Here is a 21,661-nt window from a genome sequence, read left to right on the forward strand (position 1 = left end):
TGCTTCTGCATACAATGGAAACAATGGCCAGTGGCTTTCTATTAGGAAAACAAACAAGGAGAAAGAGGTGACTCTCCAAAATAGTTTATTTAAAGAGACCGCACTCCACATATGTACGTGTATATATATACACACACACACAAGATAGCCCTTCCTTGTGTCCTTATTCCTTTACTCTATTATTCACATAACAGGAAGAAAATCCAAAAGTAATGATAATGAAGGCAGTTGTAGTACCTCTGTGGATATCTCACAGTTTTGGGGACCAATATATCAGCTTTAGGCACTATAATTAGAAAAAGTATCGCTAGAAAGTAAATTAGAGAAATGTTTTGGGCCATACATTCTAGGTTGGTACACATATTTATCAGGCATGATGCAAAGGTCCCTGAAGTAGAAGTCCTGTTTAAATTTTTTAGGTGTTTAATTAAAAATAAACAGTACATTGCAAAAACTTTTTTAAAAGTTTCTGAAGCCTTACTTTCTTCTTTGGTCTCTCCATCTGACTTTCTCTCTCATTCGTCCCAAGACACCTCCTGCAGCAAAACCTACCCCACCAGGGTACTTATGAATTCTATACTCATATCTGAACAGTCGTAGCTGAAAACACAGTTGCAGGTCAATCAGAACATAATATTCCCTTTGTTAGTATCTTATTCTTCATGAACATGTGGACTTGGTTGCTAAAGAGGGTTCACAAACTAAATACTTAAAAAAGAACTTTCACTAAGCAAGTTAAACCTGTATATGCTGTTCCATATGTAGACAACAGACTACGTACAACTAGCAGGCGATTTCAAAACTTTTCCTAAAATTATTCTGCTGAGTATCTTTAACAAATATTGCAAAATAACATGTCAAAAACATGTACAGGATAAAAAAAATCACTGCCTAAAAGACACATTAAGAAGCAGCAGCTTCTACGTTGTTTTTTTTTTTTAATATATGTATAGTTTTTAGATCTAAGCGCTTATAGAAAAATAAGCAGAAACAGAAAGTTCATCTTAAAATCCCAAGGTTTCTAACTTTTGAATACACAATACTACCAAGGTGACAAAGGTGCCCTGATCTGTGAAACAATCTCTTCACATAAGAGGTATTTCAGTCTCCAGAACCAGTTTAATCATTACCCTGTGTGCAGGCACAAATAGCAATCAGCATACCACAAACAGACATGAAATGGTTTCTGGTCTGTACCACTAGTTTCCAGAGCAGATGAGGCAGATTTTAACTGTGCCCATTTAAAAACTGTTTCATTGCAACTGTTTAATAACTCTCCACAAAGTTTTCCATCTCCTCAAACAACCAAGGATGTGAAAAAAGACCAGAAAGACCAAAATCCTGGTTAAGGATTTAGTATGTAGGACTCAGAATAAAGATCACAAGAGTTCTCTCTGTTGATGTACAGAGGACCCTGAGAAAATAATGAACAATGTATTAGTTAGAATAAAAAGTTGGAATTTGACCATGTTTTGCCAAACAACGTTCTATGTGAGTTTTGAAACAGGTGGTCAATTCATCGGAACAGCATGGCGGAGAGCCAGACGCACGCTCCAGAAAGGGCAGATGCTATCATTCTAAGTTCAATTCAAAACTGGCTTTTAACACTTAAATCCCAACACCACATAAGCACCTTTCAAAGGTTTCAGAATATCTTCAATTTCTCTTTTTAAACATTAATGCTGGTAAATAATCATTTTTCTTCCAGGATTACTTTGTGGTTGTTTCTTTTTTTTTTATATATATATTTTTTCAAGTACAAAATGTCTTCATGCCTAGCTGTCTGGTTATAAAGCTGATTTACATGTGCATTATGTTAATGAAAATGATTTCTTCAAGTCACATAAAACACTCTTCTTCTCAATGTTTTTTGGTGTACTTATTTGAATTTGCTCTATACTCTATAGGAATCAAACTTACTGTTAATGTACTTATTTCCTAAATCCCAACTTCATGGGTGTTAACATTAACTCAAGATAAAAGAAAATGAATCCAAAAACCAAGGCATCATAAGTTTGGAAGTGATAACATCTAATGATGGTGAAATGTTTTTAAACTAAAGACTACAGGATTGTACTTTCCTCAATGTCCATTAGATAAAAAAGAAAAAGACTTCAAAAAGCAACAAACAAGAAGAGACACAGAAAAAGAACACGATTCATCAAGATATAGAAAATGAAATAATAATTAAAAAAAAGATTAAAAATGAAAAGTGTATCTGCTTCCATCTAAACATTTAAAGGGCATAAATATATTTCTGTGGAAAATTGTGGAATATTTAAGAATGTGAATAATTATAAACTAAGAAAACAGAACAGATAGAAGAAAGATGAAAACAGACAAATTGGGAAACACTTTCCTGAAATTAGCAAGCAGGGTTCTGTTGTTGGGTTGGCTTTTTTTCTTGTTGCTTTTAAGTTTGCAAATGGAAAGGTCTTTTAACAGCACAAAGTTTTACCACTGAACACTGAGTTGTGCCATATAAACTCTTTAGAATATACAATAAACAATTCAGTGAAAACACAAAACAGATGAATAACTCAGAATAACAACGGAATAAACTTATTTGTAGTTTGATAAATCAGTAATACAATTAAATTTGCAGTTTTGGATAGGAATTTATCCACAGATATGTTAGGTGTTGTCTCCCATAATCTCAAGAACTCATCATATTCAGAGGTATATCTTCCTCTGGAGGAGGAAGGAAGGAATACAGGAGCATTCCAGCCAGCCAGGTGTGCTGTCATTGTGGATAAACAGCATGACTTCATAAATTGAAGGTGCTGTGTCAAAACAGAAATATTTCTTCGGTATATGTAATGCTCTAATATGATGGAAAGTATAGCAATAATAGTGGGGTGGCAAAGTCCTGGGCTGCAGCAAATGAGGAGAAACCCAAAGACAGCAGCTGTAGATGCAGAAATGAAGGAAGAAAATATGCTTACCTTCCAAAGGCCTCAGGTAGGCAGGGATCTCCAAAGAGATACCCTCACCTCCTCTACCAACCCTTAAATGAGGGCTGGGAAGGGGTGGATCCTGGCTTCACCCCTTCCAGTCACTCAGGTGCATTGCATGCACTGAGCTCCCCTGGGTTGGCCCTGCCTTCCCACCAGGTGCTCAATCACTGCTTCAAGCTGTGACTCAGCATTTGTGCTACAATATAAGAAACAAAAACTGTTCCAGAAACAGATTTAAAGAGATTAAATAATTGTTTGAAGACTACAGACTGCTAAATAATTTAAAAAAATAGAATAAATAAGATACCTTGGCAGCCTTTAGCAAGATTTCCCTCTCTTGCTCATCTTTCCTTTGCTTTTCTAAACGTTCCAACTGTTCAAAAAACTTTAATTGTGATCGGACATCTGTAGCTTGTTCATACCACTCATCATCCTGTAAAGAACAATGTTTTATGAAAACATGCATTTTCATCAAGACTGAGTGTATACATCAAAATCTTTCTACAGTACTAACAACAAAAAAATAATAAGCTTAGTGCAAAGCCGCCAACATGCTTTTGTATTAGTTTAACAATTGCTAGCAATTTTCTTTTATTAAAAAAAAGAATAACTCATTTTTAATAATAGAACATGTTTGACTTATTCGAATTTCAAACTGGTTTGCAGTTATTACAATTTTCCTTCTGGTTTAAAATATCTAATTTTCTCCAAGAACACAATCACCAACAGAATAACTTGAAATCTTTTGTGTTTTGTTTTTTAAGAGAATATTGTTTAATTACAGTGAAGAATTTAATAGTTGAATTCTTTACTTGCTGGCTTAAGACAAATTAGTAGCTCTTCCCACTAAGCTGAAAACAATTTTATCTCTAGCTTATCACTGTATTTACATTAAGCATTTTAAGTTTTGTGCTAAAATTTTTAAATGGCAAGTATAGAAGAATATTTTGCACAGCCAGACATGTATAGCTACTACAGCTTCCTATATATTGAATCAATTTTGATCCAATCAGTGGTTATCCTGGTCAAAAGAGAAGGCATGAATCAACAACCTTGGTCACAAAAGGTGAGCAGAAATAGCTTAACAGGTGAGTCAAGTTGGACACTTCAGCATAAAAAGATGAATACATTTTTACACACAAATTCTATGACAGAGAAGACAGGTCTAGCAAGCAGGGTTGTCATCCCACTGCTCTCTATGCATTGATACATAAATTTGTGATTAAAATGTGCTCTGCACACAAAATGAACACAAAACACGTACCATGTGCTAAGAAAGCAAACTGCGTCAAGTTGCATTGCTATATGACATCCAATAGCTTGATGTAAGCTTACACACTTACTTTGTATGATTCCATGCGGTGCTGGGTTATCACTGTTACTTTTTCTATCATTGTTCTTAATCTGCTTTGTGTTGCATGGGAAATAAAAGTAACCACCTCAGCTGGCACATCAGTAATTCCTAATTTTTTAGCTAAAGCAAAGCAAAACAAAAGAAAAGAAAATTAGCTGACCTTCCACACACACACACACAAAGCCCAACCTGTAAAGAACATGAAGTCACAACATTATTTTCCTGAGCATATAAATCCTTGGTAGTATATTTCTGCAGCTTTGGTGATACATTCATTACCTCTTGAAAACAGATGTGGTCGCAATTTAAAGTTTGAGATAATCCAGAGTTGCTTCTTTACCCCTCAGAAGACACTCAGGCACCTCACCAGGTTTTATCCCAGTACAGCGACAGAAAGCAGAAGAGAAGATGAGGCAATCTGAGTTCTCAGAAGCAGCAGTTCCTTTGTTTTCGGGATCACCACTGCTGACACTTCCAGCGCCCACACACCCGGGCCGCAGCCCTCAGCATGCTGCTGTGTACTTCAGCATACACTAATAGCTTTTCTTTAAACAAACATAAGCCTTAAAAATGTTTAAGTATGTTCACTTGTGACATAATAGTATGTACTCAAAACATTCCAGGAAATTAACTGAGAATATTCTGGAAAGTGCTTCCTGAGTGACTAATTAGAGCAGTCGTCGGCGTCTGTGGGAGGGACCTCCACACAAATACAAACCTGAAGGGCTTAAAAATGAGCCTGTTTTATGACGCGTTCCTATCTTTTTCCAGCCAAATTCGAGGGCAAGAAACCATCACACGTCCGAAAAACGAAGACGAGTTAGCAAGCAGCGTTCTGGAACGCCTGCAGCCCCCCGTTGTTTCAGCGGCAGGAGCCGAGAGCAGCCGGCAGCGCGAACGCCACGCGGGGCTCTGCCACCGTCATCACCCGCGGGGCGGCACCGCCCTCCCGGCAGGGGGCGCTGCAGCCACCCATCCCCGCGCAGCAGCGCGTGAGGAGAGCCCGCGTGAGGCGCCCAGCTGCGGCGGGAACCGGCTGTGCTCGGCCGGCTGAGCTCCTTTTTTTTTTTTTCTTTCCCAACCGTTCTGTCTATTTAAATGTATATTTTATTACATCACTACAGCACATCATCCCCACGCTTCCCAGAGCTGAATTCTGTCATCTATTTCTGATATTAATTTTTTGTAATGACTCTTTGAAGTCGTTATCTCTTTAACTTAAGCCATCGCTGCCTTCACACTGCACGCGATACCTCAAGGACTTCAGCACTACGTATATGACTTCAACTGATTTTTGCTTTGCCGCTAAAAAAAATTCCATCTGTCTTGGCGCCCAATTTGTCCTCTGTAATAGAGATGGAGCTCCACCGAGGTTGCTGAAAGCTGAACGCATAATGGGAAGCAGACATTCGCATTAAGATCCCAACGCTGCAACTGTTACTCATGCAAATTAAGTCCTTGAAGTCGTTGGGACTATTCACGTCGGTGGGAGCTATTTGCGCAAGTCAGGCTCGCAATATCCACACCTATTTCAGTGTGCACCATTTTATTATGGGAACGTGTAAGCAAAGCTATCAATCAGAAAATAAAAAACCCAGTCTGAATGATAAAATACAAGCAGAAAGGGAAATTTAATTAAGCAGCATCTAGAAAAGAGGTTTGAGATGGAAAATTCTGCCAGGTACTCTAGTTATGAGTGGGAGTGAATTGTTACAATAATAATCCTTTGAATTTCTGCAGTTTGACTACAGCTACCCAACTTCTCTGAACACAAAATGCTTCCATAATAAAGAGCTACCACCATTTTTTTTTTTTCTTCTCCTCATGATAAAAGTTTTCCTAATTTTAAGCACTTTTGCTCTAAGTCAACTCAACTACCATGCAGCTTGTTTTGCCTATTCCACTCTTTGGAACTTCATCCATAATGAAAGGATCGTTTCCTGAGATGCCCGCTTCCCACAGAGTCACATCCCAGGCCCTCCCCACCAGCCTCCATGATAACCCCATGAGATTTCCTACTCCTGAAATCCCTCCACACAAGTCTTCACAATTCTAGAAGACTACCTGAAAACCAATTATAAATGGTGGCTCTCACGAGTCTGTCCTGGGACTTACAAATCTGAACACCTTTTTCAGAGACGTACAAGGAGAGCTAAAGCACCCTCATCAAGTTTGCAGATGACAGTGCACTGAATGGTGCAGAGCTGATGGAAAGCTTATGGTGGGCAGTCAGCCAGCCACGATTCAGCAATGCATCCTGGCAACAGTGAAGACTATCAGTATGGCTGGTTGTATCAGCAGGAAGCAAAAGTAGTCAGTACATCAGGAGACGTGACCACTCCTTTCAGCCCAGCCCACTGGGTACCCCAGTACAAGAAAGATTTGAAAATTTGAGTCCAGGGACAAGTCACCAGGATTGTTACAGGGCTGGAACATTTGGTCAATATGAGCAGAACCTGAGGGATCTTTATCTGGGAGAACAGAAAGCTTAAGGCAGATGTTATTTGGGAAGATTAATCCAGAGTCTTTATTGAGATGCCTGGAGTAAGGATGAGAAAAATTCATAAACTGAAACAGTAAAGGTTCTGACCAGACATAGGCAAGAATTCTTCATTAAATGTTAGAATACTTGGTACAGAAAAGCTATGGAATCTCTCACCTTGCATGTTTTTAAGACTCAGATGGACAATAACCTAGACAATCTAGTCTGATTCTGTGATCCCTGCTCCCCTTGAACAGCTGCAGTTTCCTCCCACATTCCTTGTTATCCCTTCTTATCACAACATCTGTAGTTCCCTCAGACATCTAGCATCACCCCCTGGCCTATCTTCCAACCCACATTTATCCAGCTTGCCAGCTGGGCACAGCCAGCTCACCCTGAGGCAAGTCTGTACAAGAATGCTGATTGGCAGCTAACCATTCAGAAGAGCAAAGAGAAGAAAAGAAAATTTGATTTTCCCCTCAATTGGAACACACACAAGGGCTATCTAGCTGTTGATTTATCAATAAATTCAAAAGTTATCTGCAGGGAGAGAGAAGGAAGGCAAATAGACTGCTCCATCATTTAAGGCTAGCTTTCTTTGGAAAGCAGGCTAGAGAAGAAAGAATACAGCACAATTCCCCCCCCCCCCCCCCCCCCCCCAGAAAAAAAAAAAAAAAATCAAGAAACCAGACTACAGAAAGATAAATATATAAGAAATCAACTTGTCATCCACAACATTCATCATGCATGGAAGCATCACGTCTTCCTTGCTCTAAATAATATTAGTCGTAAGTTCTGTTAGCATACGACATCAGAAGCAAGGTACATTCCAAAGCTGTATACTACATGAAGATTTGGCACACTACTTAAATACTTGGAGTCTACTTGGAGCAAAGATGGGAAAATTACCAGCATGCTCCTGAAACAATGATTTCATCTATACTTGGAAAGGTTGCCTAAGTTATACTCTCATAAACAGTCGTGTATACAAGCCTTACTGATTTTGACTGAAGTAAAGTTTTGATACCACTCTTAGAGACTTTTTAAAATGGTTCTTATATATTTTTTCTGCCATATCAATAGATACTTAAAAACAGCAAAATGACACTATCTCATAAAGCCCAAAAACGCCAAGAAGTAGAAACTGACTCTACGCAAAAGGCTCGGAACTGTCAATACTTGTAAGTTCCCAAGTTTTTGAAGTCTTTGTATCCTTTTCTTCACTATTACATCTGCTCCTGAGCATCATCCACTCCTATTTATAAAAAGTATACTGGAATTCTTTTTTCCTTCAAAGGAAAATTATGCTGATCTCCAAATAGGAAATACCTGAGACCCACTACTAAAGCACACAACTGTTTTTTTTCCAATTTTAAATCAGAAAGGTTTATCTTCCCTTCACAAGAATTATATTTGTGCAGACACTAAAATACAACAATAAATATGAACTAAATAGTTCATATTTAGTTTGATTGAGGAAAAGAAACATAATTTGAAGTTATAAAAAATTTGTATATGCAATTATATGGATATACTTTACATACTTAACTGTATCACAAAGTGCAAATATCATCATGTGCAGTTTATCTTTCTAACCAGGCCACTGGATAGTTGGTTCAATTGCAGATCTTTATTAAGTCCCAGCATTCTAGAATCCCATCTTAATTGCACTATCTGGTCATAGTATGTATACTTATATACACATAGACACACAAAATCAAAAAAGAGAAAATAAAGATTTAAAAAAATAATTAAAGTTGATCAAACAACTGCTGTCACATGCCTTTGTTTTTTAAAAAAAAGTTATAACTTTTTTTTTCTACTCCCCTTAATGTGCTCTATGGTTGGTACTGTGGACATCCTAACTTGTAGATTCATAACCCAAATTCTGCATTATAAAGCAGTAAGGAGCTACACATTAAAATCATCAGGAAATGCACAGTTTGAAAAAAGTTGCTTGCTATTAAATAATACATTTGCTAATTTTAAACATTTTCAACATCAAGCACAATCCTTAAGCCTTTAAAATGACTTTAGCAATGTAATTCTGAACTTCTCCTGAAGCTATGATAAAAACATCATCAAGGATAACAACAAAGGTGGAGATGGAGCAAAGCAAGGCTCCAAGCTGTAATTTTAACCAATCTCTCCACTCGAATTTGAGTTTTTACATTTTAAAAAGCATAACTAAGGTCATGTTTTTCATTCAAGCATTCTTGCCAGTACACTAGAACTGTAAAAGACCATGAAGAAGTGATGAACGATTGCATGAACACTTCTATTCTTTGTGACAGAACTTAAGTCTCAATCGCTCCTCAGGGGTATCACTACAAAGTAGTCAGTTCAGACACCTTATCATATGTGAAAAATATAAAGGATCACAAATGAACACTCCCAAAACGAATGAATTTCTAATCTGCCAAGCATTTATGAAACAGCATAATAAGGTCTGTCTACATATTAAATCTTAATTACATGTTTGGAACCATTAGTAGCAAACCATGGTTCAGTCAGCATTTAATAAAGCTCTACAGCATATGAAATAGCATGCAAAGAAAGTATAAAAAAGCACTGGAATATTTTTGTTACAAACAAACTGTTTTCCACTTAAAAGTTTGCAATATTGCAAGAGAATTTCTATAAAGTTAGGACTTGTATATAAGTTTCAAAAACCTTGAGGGAAAAAGCACTCAGCAATATTATTCTGATATTGGCATATGTGTCACTAGCACAAGGTTGTTTTTTCACAAACATAAAAGTGCCTAAACCTTGTCATTGAAAACTTCCAGGTTCCAAGAAGTGAAAATTTTGAAGAGTGCTATTATCTACTTCCATATTTGAGGGGTACTGACTTCGCTGTGCTTTAGAAATTTAATTATATTTTATTGATCAAACAAACCAAAATAAATCATAAGAAGAATACTGTCCTATTTGAGAAGCAGGACAAAACACTACCTTTGCAGATAGGCTTTCAAAGAATCAAAAAGTTACTTGAATAATTTATACTTAAAGAGGACTGACAGGATGGAGATCAAAGATAAAAAAAATTATTTGTAAAACATTAGGTCTGACTGATTACTGATGTGATAAATTATTGAATGCCTGTATAAAATCTCTTTACATTTACACTTAAAACAAAAAGCTTTAAAGAATGGGTTTTAAACAGTTAAACAGCATATATTTAGGGCTTGAATTTGTCTCGTCCTTCAACAAAAACACTGGGAGAGAGCCTCTTTAGCCTCTATTTGCCCTTAATCACAGGTCAGCCAGAACTGCAGAAAGCACTCACTGCTATCATCTTAAAATTAGAAGAAACAAACTAAGTTTTTTGTGTTAAACATTGGCCACAATTGGAACCAGATTTCTTAGATCTGGGCCTCATCTGCTGTTACAACAAGTTTGCACAGAGCAAGATGGGAGGAAATCACAGGAAATCATCCTCCTTGCAACTGGGATATATTCCTTATTTGTCTAAATTTCTATTTTACCTCATTTAACAGCATCAGATGGGGAATAAGAAAACAAAGATGCATCTGGCCATACCTATCTACCCCATCCCCAGAGCATAAAAAGTACCTGACTGTGCCTTGGATTGCACCGATGATTATAAGTTCAAGAATCCTTCCTCCTCATTCACCCCAAACTATTCACACCACAGTTTACAAGCCTGTCTCTCTGTAATTTTCCTCATCAAGAAAAGTAATGTTTTTGAAAAATTACCCCCTAAATTGCTGCAGCAATCTGCCAGATCTTTAAAACAATGCAATTCTTTAATTAATTTCAGTCCTTCATTTTAATAGCATGAAAGAAAGTGAGGATTTTATAGTACTGCTGAAGGTGTCAATTCCTATAAAATTAAATATTATTAAATACACCAGGACCAGGTAAAGTAGTCATCATTCAAGACTTAAGCTGTACAGAAACTTCTGACAGCTAACAGCTGACAAAAATGGAGAAAAAGTGGTGAGCAGTTCCCTTCTAAAACAACACAAACAATATCTGCAGGTCCTAAAACATACCATGTGTTCTCTACAGAATGCAGGTCATGAAATCAACAGAAAGCAATAGGCGCTTTGCCTAATCCTATGACATCATTCATTCTACACTGAGCAACAGCATTTAACAATCAGCCTGACTAAACTCAGTGAGGAAACAACTGTAGCGCACTAAGAGCCCGAGGAGCCATAAAATAGCAATTACTGAACTTATTTGTCCCAGTCTAATCAGGTTGGGCTTCAGGACAGGGGACATCTCCCACACAGCAGTGTCCTCAGCCATCAATACTGCATTCAAAACTCTACCAAAGGGAAAACTTGGTCTTACCCATTAGTTAGTCATTACACTTTAGACAGTTGGGGATTGAACACAACAAAGAAAGAAACTGAGGAGGTTGGCTGGGAACAAAACACTCCAGAGTTGTCTGGAGGGGCTGCCAGAGCTCCAGACTACCTTTTAGTATTAAAAACAGAAGGAAAAGCTTGTTAAATGGAGTGATGTGCAAATAGAAAATCACTAGCTATGCTGACAGGGATTAGAGATTCCTAGGAGTATAAGATAACCTAGCGATCCTAAGCAAAACAAATAGCGTCATGATTTTAGCTGTCATCCTAGGTTTCCAGCCCTTTAAATAAAAAGAAGCTTCACGTTAAGTCTTACTAAATAAACAAATAAATAATTTAATCATTGTTGATTTGCTCTACTGTTAAATCCGTTTGGGAGACACAACGAGGAAAGGTAAAACTAAAGCTTTAGTTGCTTCCTTCACAAAATCGGCAAATCCAAAGTAGTTTGAGCAGGTGCCTCTGAGAAACCTGGAATCTGGAGAGCATTTAGGGAAACGACAGGCTAGGGAATGCTTTGTGCCAAACTAGAGAGAATTGATGCCAAGTGCTTTGTGTTCTGGTAAACAATTCCCTCTGGCAGGTACAAACCAGCATCCCTTCAGTGAGGGGCAGATGGCCAAGATATATTCCACAGCTCCAAATCAACCCTGAACTATCTCAACTATTATGGGAAAGATTTCCTAGCTAACTAGCTGGAAACTAGCACCCCATACTGTTCAACACTATACTTCTAGTTCACCTTCACATAAACTGCCTATGCTAGAAATAATGACATTTTATCACAAACGTTATTTACAAAATAATGGAAGACTCCACATTAATTACTTCAGATCTACACACCTTGAGATGATTCTTCAGGAAGCAATTTGTGAAACTGAGAAATCAGTGAAACAGCAGTTACTTTTAAATATACATAGAAATAAATCCAACTTACAGATGAAAATCCTTGAAATACATAGCTATTTTCAATGCAAGACACAGCAGAAATGACTAGCCATACAGTCCTAATGTAACTTAATGCATACAAAGTCTAAATAAATACTATGAAAATTGTAATACTCTCTTCTTCTGCTTTCTCCAAAATAAGCACCAACCACATTATTTTAGCAAAGTAAGATTCAGCTAAGACTCAATCTCTGCAGGAGAATGCACTGCAGAGAAAAGCACTCAAAGCTTCTTCCAGGTACTACAGTGGATTTAACTTATTCAGCACAAATTATACTATAATAAACTTTTTGCATTTCTGCAATTGTATAAAAAGAAAGGTCATACTGAATAATGCAGTCCAGCACCCATTCTCTAACAGTAGTAGCGTGAAATGCTGCTGAAAAAATATAAAACAAAAGAGCGCCCACGTAAAACTGCAACCATATACAGCTCAGAACCACCCTAAAGATCCTATCTTACTCTTTACTACCTCTTGATGGATTTTTTTTTCCATTAATTTTTCAATTCATTTCTTGAACCTGCAACATCCTAAAGTAAAGGTTCACTATTCACCTTTGCTTGTTTTGAACATTCACCTCCTAATTTTACCTAATACCCCTAATACTTACAAAACCAAGATCAGAGTGAAAAATAGCTCCATTCTAAGGAGTCATAGCAGTATAACTATTTTAACACAACAGAAGCAGAGAAACAGCCAAACGGATCAAAAATCCTCATAACCAGGCCAAAAAGCCTATTCTCTATGCTTATTCAAAGCTATTATGCAAGTCAGTGGGATTTAGAGCAAGGAAAAATATCCAGGAAACAGAAGAAGAATTACTAGAGAAACTCTTTAACCCTTCTCATATGATTAGTGGTTTTTAACAAAAGTAATGTAAAAATGAGAAAAAACAAAACAGCCTTACTTCTTTAAGAATTCTCAGCAGGAGCGTAAGTCCAGGATTACAAACATAATTCATACTTTTTGGCAAAAAAAAAAAAAAGAACTAATTTGAGAAGAGGTCTGACCTAAAATATTTATAACCAGACAATCCAGTTTCCAAAATTCCGTCTTTGAGCTAAGTAATTAAACAGCTAAAAGGCAGCTATTAATCATCCCTGAAGAGTATTTCTATAATCCTAAGCAGTTTGCCTTCAACAGAACCATGCTAGTTGCCAAACAGTATTATGTTCAGGTAAGCGGAGGCCTGGAAAACGGAAGCAGTTACCACGAATCAGGAAAGCACTAACAGAAAAGCAGTGCATCTAGCAGTAGAGCAGAATATTTGGTATTCAGACAGGAAGCTGACAGCTTGATCAGAGTGGACAGAAAGAGAATGTGAACTCCAAAGGAACAGAAGTGGACTACAATTATTTTTTTCTTTATTTTCTCTGTAACTAAACTGTATTTTATCTAATTCCTTGTGGAGGAAATCAACATCTCAGTGTCCTAAACCGAAGATGAAAAGATATTAAACCATTACAGGACCTCAGGCTTAAGTAAAAGAACAATATGATTATGGGTTTGTTAGGTGAACGAGACATGGGAAAAAACTGTTATAAGAATGTCAGAAATGACAAGCACAAATGCCAGTATACTGTGACACGGTCCTTGCAATAGCGGAACAATCTAACTCACATTCACAAAAGGATAAAAATAAATACCATGAAAAAGAATTTCCCTATATGCTTCTGTTTTTTTGAAGCAGATTATATAAATAATGTAGACACTTCGGCAATTTAGTTTTCCTGAAGAAACTCTAACTCTGACCCTATAAAAGTCTCGTAGGTTACATGTCTGAAGAGCTATCACAGATGTTCACTGATATTAGGCAGACTAGTTCAACATGAGGCATCAACATCTTAAGGAGGCAGGATGGGCAAGTCACCTGGAAAAGATAGATGTGCACAAAGGATACAGGAAATTATAAAGGATACCAGAAGAGTAGACCATAACCTGAATTTCAAAGTGTCAGCAACACTGTCTGTGGATGTCCAGGACTAGAGGGAAAGTTGTCAAGATTGGGACAACTCACCATATTCACTACTTAATGCTAAATCTGGCTATTACCAGATCATCCACCACTACAAAGTGAATCCAGATCAGATATGGTCACGTGATTTTGTCAAAACAGTTGTGTTTTATGGTGGTTTATATCAGATTCATACATTTACACTGTTGTGCAGCAACAGATGGTACCTCATGTGGCACAACATCCAGCGATGCAGTTACCTCCTTGAAAACAAATAACCCTTTGTTATCAGTAAAATGTCTTTGTACTGGTTCAATACTTTGCAACATTTGGCTGTGGCTTACTTTATTTAACATTAGACAAACCGCAGCCTAACACTCTTCATATCTTAACCACTGAAAAAAGTGTCAAATTGCCAGTGAGTTATCGTACAACATGGACTTTGTGTGCAGAAGATTCAATAGCATAAAGAAGACTAGCAAGTGTAATGTATTAAAACAGAAAGTGAGATTTTTACCTGCAGAGCACTGAAATTTCTAAGTGAAAATTCAACTTACATGATAAAGACTAAAGATTGAGGTATTTCAGTAATTTCAAGAAACAAAAACTTTGCAACCTTAGTATGAGCAGCAGGATTACCAAATAAACGTAATGAACAATCATTGCAATATATTTTAGAAACTATTACCTTTTACTTTTTTCCCCGTAAATGATCCTCGAAGATACTGCTCACTGATCAATGACTTCCTCCTCCACAAAGATGTTCCAACATGTGTTGAGTTTCAGGACATTAGTACCACCTCTAGAGCATGGAGCTTGCCTACAGGGATAATGTAAGTCAGATTTATTGCAATACTGAATGGTTCTCTAAGGTTTTCTTTTTATTGTTCTTATTCTACATCCCATGTTTATTACTAGAAATCTATTCATGAGATAGACTTTATGAATGAATCTGACAGAGAATGAATCTCCATGGAATGGTATTAATTTTATCCTCCTTTGCAGAGATTGAGAAATTTAAATCATTCTGTTTCCAGACACAAACTTTTTCTGAGGCTGAGCGACAAATTATAGCTTCATTTTCTTCACAAATAATCATAGTTTGAACACATCTTCATTTATTTGTCATAGTGTTGCAGAACCAATAAGAGTAATAAAAAGAAAACCTTAGAAATATACAAAAAACATTGAACAGAGGCTGCCTTACCTTTCACAGAAAGGCAGACTCCAAGCTCTCAGGTGGTACTGAAGTTATCATTCCAACACATGTTGGGACATCTTGTAAAACAGGAAGTCTAATCATGGACCTATTAGAGAAAGAACAACAATACATTTTAACACTCTTCTGAAATACTTACTTGTTATGTTTATTTGGCAACACTGCTGCTGATACTTAGATGGGAACTTATTCCCACCTTTTTTAAAAAAAGAAATAAATGTAAACAACGTTTAATTGCCTTATAATATTGTAACACTAGCTAATAATAAATTGCAGTACAGAACAACAAATTTGCTATTAAATATAACATAGTAAAGTAAATGTTCATAAATACGAACATTGATGAGATAGAGAAGCGCACACGTACATGAAATTTCTAGTAAATTGCTCGTGTTACACTGTGGGAGAAAAGCTCTGTACTTACTAAGAAAGCCACAGAACTATTTCATATGTCAGAATTTACATACATTTCCATATCTGTCATGTCTCCCTACACGTGACACAATTAAGTTCATAGGAACTTCAGAAAGATAACATATTTGGCATGCAAAGTAAGTTGCAATATGTGTTACACAATACCTAGCACTTTTTTTTTCCTGGGAAGCAGCAACTAAAGTCACAGAAAACACCACTCTTGGTACAGTTCAATTGGACTATGTATCTTGTTAGGAGAACGAACAACTTCAAAATCCTATGCTTAAGGAGAGCAAGGACTTCATGGGCTGATTTGCACATTAGAACCATCTCCAAACACAAGAGTTATGTACACAGATATTTAAGGAGGCCATCATGACAGAAAAATGCTGTTGGAAAACAGTGGTATTAAAAGGAATATTTCAGTTTGAAGACAAATCAGCTTATGGATAACAAGTTAAAAGTCAATGATGAAAACAACTATGATCAACAAAAAGTGCAGTGAAAACAAAAAAACATGTTTGCAGGCAATCTGATGGCTCAGAATTTCAGAACCCACAACAACTGTAATCTAAGCAGCCATAAAAACCCTCTAAAGTAAACCAACCACAGAAATATGTATACTTTTATGTTAGAACTGCTCCATATGTGAAAGAGCAATCATCAATAGTAGTTTCATCTCACTCAAACATGAATACAACTTTTGACAAATAAACAGATGAAACAGGCATGACAGAATGACTCCATTATTAAACTAGTAACAAATGCTTTAAACAGAGGCTCTGAAATCTACTGGCCTGGTTTCATGAAGGATATTCCAATCAGTTGTTACGTTGTTTAACAATCAAAAATGCCCTCCAGAGTATTCAAACTATTTAAAATATATACATGTGCATACAACGCAGTTGCCACTGCGATGTCACAAAGTAGATTCAATACACTACAGAATACAGAAAGACAGATATTTACTATGTTTTAACATGCATTTCTATAGCAGACACATAATTCAAATGTAACTCAACAAAGAATCAAACAGAACAACAATCAACATGTCATTAGACAATTAAAAATACATTGACAGTAAAATAACAAAAAGGTAAATCTATGTATTATGCTGAACCTAACCCTACAACTACTACACTGGCAGAGACAGTGGCTTAAATCTATAAAGCTGAAGTGCTCCGAGGCCATTTTAAGAATGACTGTAGACCTCTTCTGATCTAGGAGCATTTGGATTCAACAGTGCATTTACAAGTTTCATAATAATTCACCTGCACCACTACATGTGTTCTTGACTAAAATCTATTTGGACAAAGCAAGAGAATCCAGTACTAATTATTGACAGGAAATGTCAGAGGTGTATGCTATTTTGTCAATGTAATAGACTTTTTAAAGGAAATATATAATAATACTTGCTTATAGACATAACTCAAAAACAATAAAAACATGTTACAGAAAAATTGATTTCTTAATGAAGATATAAAAATAAATAGGAACCAATGGGAAATAAAAAATATTCATAATTCTTGAATACATTTTTATCACACATTCAAATATAAATAGTTTAGAAATACAAGATGGACACTTAACATGGATTAAATAAGGCCAAATCAGTCCCACACCTCTTATCATGTCACATTTGTAATTATTCTATTTAGCCAGAGCTCTGCAACAACATGAACTGAAACAGAAACATCGGGTGAAGAGCACTGAAGGTGATGTGAAAGAGAGAAGGAAAGAAACTAACTCAGGGAGCACAATATGCCAAACTTATGTTTTATTATTATTGCCTTCAGACAGTTAATTTATGGTTAAGAGTCTCCTTCTTGTAACGTGACATTTTAGGGGTAGCCATGGAAAAAGCAAAATGGCATAATCTGGTTGGCGAGGACGTAAGAACTGAAATACGGCTGTGGAAGTTTATATTCTGCAAGCTCTACATTTGTGAGGATACTATGCTCTGATGACCACAAAATCCCAAGCAAAGTTTTTGCAACTGCTAGCAGAGTCCTAGAGACCATCAATTCTCAGTAAAAAGACTTCTCACTGAAGGACGTATCACTGTCGTGAGTGGAAATTTTAAAAGTAACCTGCATAAGAAAAGCAAACTTCATCCCACCGTACCATGCTGGGTGATACCAACACGATGTTCACAAGGGCTTCTGCACACACAGAAATGTACTGCACTGTGAAAAACTCATCTTCCCATCTTTTTAAAACCAAACACAAGTGAGGAAAAAAACAAACAACAAAACAGTCAAACATGAACTGCTACAAGGTATCCAGAACATACCCACCACAGTCAGGTAAAGAATAGGGTTAATGACTGATATTTAGGCCGATAATTTAATTCTCACTGAATACAGTTCCATTTAAATACAATTCTTAGCTATTACTTGTTAATGCTCTATAGTATTTTTCTCCCTTTCTCTTCTGTATACGTTCCTTTCCATGGACTTAGTTATCACACAATATACATAGGATCACCTTATTAATCCCATCCTTATGTCCTGATAACATTCACTGTATTAAAAATACAGTATAGTCTTAATTCTTATCTGATGAGTCTCAGGAACAATGCTGAAATTACAGTAACTCTTGAATCAAGGAGTTTCCATTTTCACAACACAGTTACAAACCACAGTTTCACTCTTAAAACAACCTGCTATACCATACCATCTTATTAATTAAAAAGTGTTGCCCCTTTTGGTAAACAGTGAAGACTTGATGTCTAAAACTAGCTTCTAAAACCTAATAAAACCAATATAGCATTCTTACCCATGAAGAAATAGCTTGTGGATGAATAGAAGTGAAACATCTACAAAATTATATTTCTTGTTTCTTTCCCGCAAAAAAAAAAGGAAGAAAAAAGACAAAATAGCTAGGATTTTTTCAGCACTATTCAGCTTATCTTACCCACTCACTTTACTAATGGAGTTACAGGCCTAGAAAGTTTTTAAAGTTTACATGCACATCAGCGCATGCATGAAGAACATCAGTCTCTGCCTCTGAACTTGCCAAAAGAAACAACAGTCTTACAGCTCTTTGCATGTGTTTCATTGTGCCCTTCTGTCATATAGAAAGATCTGGGTTTAAATTTTTATGATCCTGTATGGAATAGCAAAAGAAATGCATTATCTACTCAGAAATATCCACTCTTGGTGTCGCATCAAAGGAATTGAAACAGTCACAATGCTGTCTTCCTACAATAACAAACGGCAATGATTACCAGACAAATACAACTAGATATCAAATTGGATAAGGAAGCATGTGGAAAGCAGATGAATATTTTTTCATGGATTACCTTTCAGTTACTTTCTCCATGTAGACAGATCAATAACATTACTCATTTAGATTTAAAATAAACTTTGGATGATAACAATGCCAAGTTGAGCGGTAGAGATAAGAACATACAATATATTAAGAAACCTCTTTCACTATAACTTTGAGGCATTTGGCTGGTGGTTGCTCCCAAAGACCGAGAAGCATCTGCTCTTGCTTTAGCAGTTTATATTCTGACTCTGGTGAATGGAAGCACAATCTCTGAAACAGCCTTTGGGGAACACTACTGAGTTGCTCGACAGAACTCTCACTCGGAAAAGAGAGGAAGAGATTAATATTACAGAAAACTTGAAAGATCTAGCTTCTGAGAGGGGAGAGAAGAACAGTTTCCTAATACTGTACATACCACAAATCTCTCTTTTACTAAAACATTAAAAACATGCCCTAAATCTAAAGTGATCATTAAATATGAATAGATTTAAAGGTAGAAAATAAGGTCTATTTAAGTGATACTCAGGTTAAAGGAAGAAGAAGATGTATTTTATCTCATCTGTCAACAGGCATAACAAAAACAGAAGAATGAAGACTCTTATAAATAAGACACTTTCTTTTCCTAATGTGCCTGAGAAGGTCACAGCCTCCCGTGCTTAATCCTGGTGTGTCTAGGCACAGCAACACATGGTAAGACTGAGTTTCATCATGATCTTACAACGTTGTTATTTTAAGTGCCCAGTAGCACACACTACTAAATTTGTGTGGTCCCATGCAATCAACAAATCTGGCCACACACAGTGAAAACCAAGCTTCTAAAACTTCAAAATCGGCTGAAGGAATTCTCTTCTCAAGAGCCATAGATCCCAGATAGTAGCCACTAGTGAACCCCACAGACACTTTCAAAACTATAAAAGGCTTCATATAAAGACAAAATAAAGCTCTAAAAGTGGCTGCAGGAGATCACTAGGAGTGGCCGCTCTCTTGGATTCACTGCTTTTGAGAAGTAAATCCCTGCAGCTGCTTTTAAAAGCTTTGAAAGTTTCATTTCAATTATCAAAGCCAATAAAGCTTCAAAAACAGCCATAGGGATTTGCTCCTCAGAGGAGCAAACCCCAAAAGGCAGTGATGAATAGTGTGATGGGTTCTGTGGTTCTTCAAGTATGTACAGATTCCTGCAAGTCCTGCACTTGTAATTACAGCTCCATGTTGTGCAGCAGTTGTTACACCCAGACAGTTCATTAAGGCTTATACGGCAAATTTATTACTGATTTCCCATTCTTTTTAACGGTCTCCATTTCCTTTTTGTTTTCTAACACCTGTATAAACCATTATGTGAGCATCCTTCACAACACTTTCTCAAACAAATTTCACAACAATCTTTCTGCCTTCCCGTCTCAGCTGGCAATAAGCCATCGCACAAAATGTTGCACATATGCTTTCCCACACTGCATCACATAATGTGATCGTCATATCATTTCAACATAACTAAAATATGCAAAATTCATTTCTCAGAATGGCTTCAACTAACTATAAAACAAAAGTGAAACTCAACATAAATCAATGAAGAAACTTGCTGTAACTGCAATACGAAAAGGCTTTCATTAAATCAATGAACATAAACACAATATTTCAGAAATATCCTTCAAACCCTACAATCATAAGAACCTAACTAGAGTGATTTTTAACAAGATCTTAAAACCATGAGGACAATGATTCCCTACAGATTTTCACAAATTTATGAGTTCTTAAAAAAAAAAAAGCTTCTGTACACTTGGAGCTCTGTATCTTAAGACTTTGATGGACCTGAAAATATTACCAAAAATTATGGTGAAAAGATGCATTTAGGTAACAGATCATATACAATATATTAATTATGTATGTAAAATAAAATACATAATGAGCATGCCTAATAACCTTAAAGCATCACTAATTTTGACTAATTATTTTTTCTACTGAAATTTAAAACATTCATTTTCAAATGACAGAATAAATAAACCTTTTAGAAAAAATACTACAAGAAAATCAGTGTGAACTTAAATCGATGCAAGCGTTAAGAACTGAATTATTGGTTTGCATGGGGAAAAAAAAAACCTTGACAGGTAACTTCAGCAATCTGTTAAATCTTATTCACAGGTGTCCTCTGTGACCTGAACTACTTAATTTACCTCTATGTTTCAACATCCTCATGTGTAAAACATGAAGAAGGATTGTGAGAAATAATTAATGTTTGCAAAGAGCTTTGAGATCCTTGGACATAAAAAACATGGGGAAAGTATGAAATATGAAAGGACCGATACAATGTTTTCTTTCCAATTTGGTATAGCTCAGTTACTTCTATCACAAAAACCTTGAAAGTTCAAGAATACAAGATTATGTAATAAAAGGCATAAGCCCCCTTATTTATAACAATCTTAAATGCTAAGCATATTCTGTTACTCAGAGCTACATAACAAAAAACTACCAAAAAGAAAGGATATGTTTCTCACCCATTTCAAGTATGCGTTTATGTAGAGGTATAGCAGCAAGAAAGGGTTCATCTTTACAAGACTGTATCTGGGTTCCAACCAAGTCAGAGTTGGTAGCCATAATTCGGGCACTTTCTTCATTTAGATTAACACCAGCCATAGAGGTAACATCATTGATGTCATCATCATCTCTATAATGAAAATACAGATAAAAAATAATTCTGCGCGTGAAACATTCAATTAATGCATAC

General features: G+C 36.3%; 1 protein-coding gene across 5 annotated transcripts in view; it reads right to left on the minus strand.

The window, feature by feature from the left end:
• LOC415780 (transcription initiation factor TFIID subunit 4-like) overlaps window positions 1-21,661 on the minus strand; it is a 131,621-nt gene that overhangs the window by 71,232 nt on the left and 38,728 nt on the right. For 3 of the 5 annotated variants that reach the window (XM_046899656.1, XM_046899655.1, XM_046899657.1), the window contains exons 10-12: window positions 21,432-21,601; window positions 4,301-4,431; window positions 3,265-3,390 (exon numbers count right to left, since the gene is read on the minus strand). In XM_046899656.1, coding sequence (XP_046755612.1) covers window positions 3,265-3,390; window positions 4,301-4,431; window positions 21,432-21,601 — 427 coding nt within the window. Of the gene's footprint in view, window positions 1-3,264; window positions 3,391-4,299; window positions 4,432-10,812; window positions 13,953-14,724; window positions 14,857-15,243; window positions 15,344-21,431; window positions 21,602-21,661 lie in introns of those variants that run through there. The other 2 variants (XR_006931208.1, XR_006931209.1) reach the window with 2 other exon arrangements.

The sequence above is a fragment of the Gallus gallus genome, chromosome 11 (assembly GCF_016699485.2).
Source record: "Gallus gallus isolate bGalGal1 chromosome 11, bGalGal1.mat.broiler.GRCg7b, whole genome shotgun sequence".
NCBI classification, from domain to species: domain Eukaryota; kingdom Metazoa; phylum Chordata; class Aves; order Galliformes; family Phasianidae; genus Gallus; species Gallus gallus.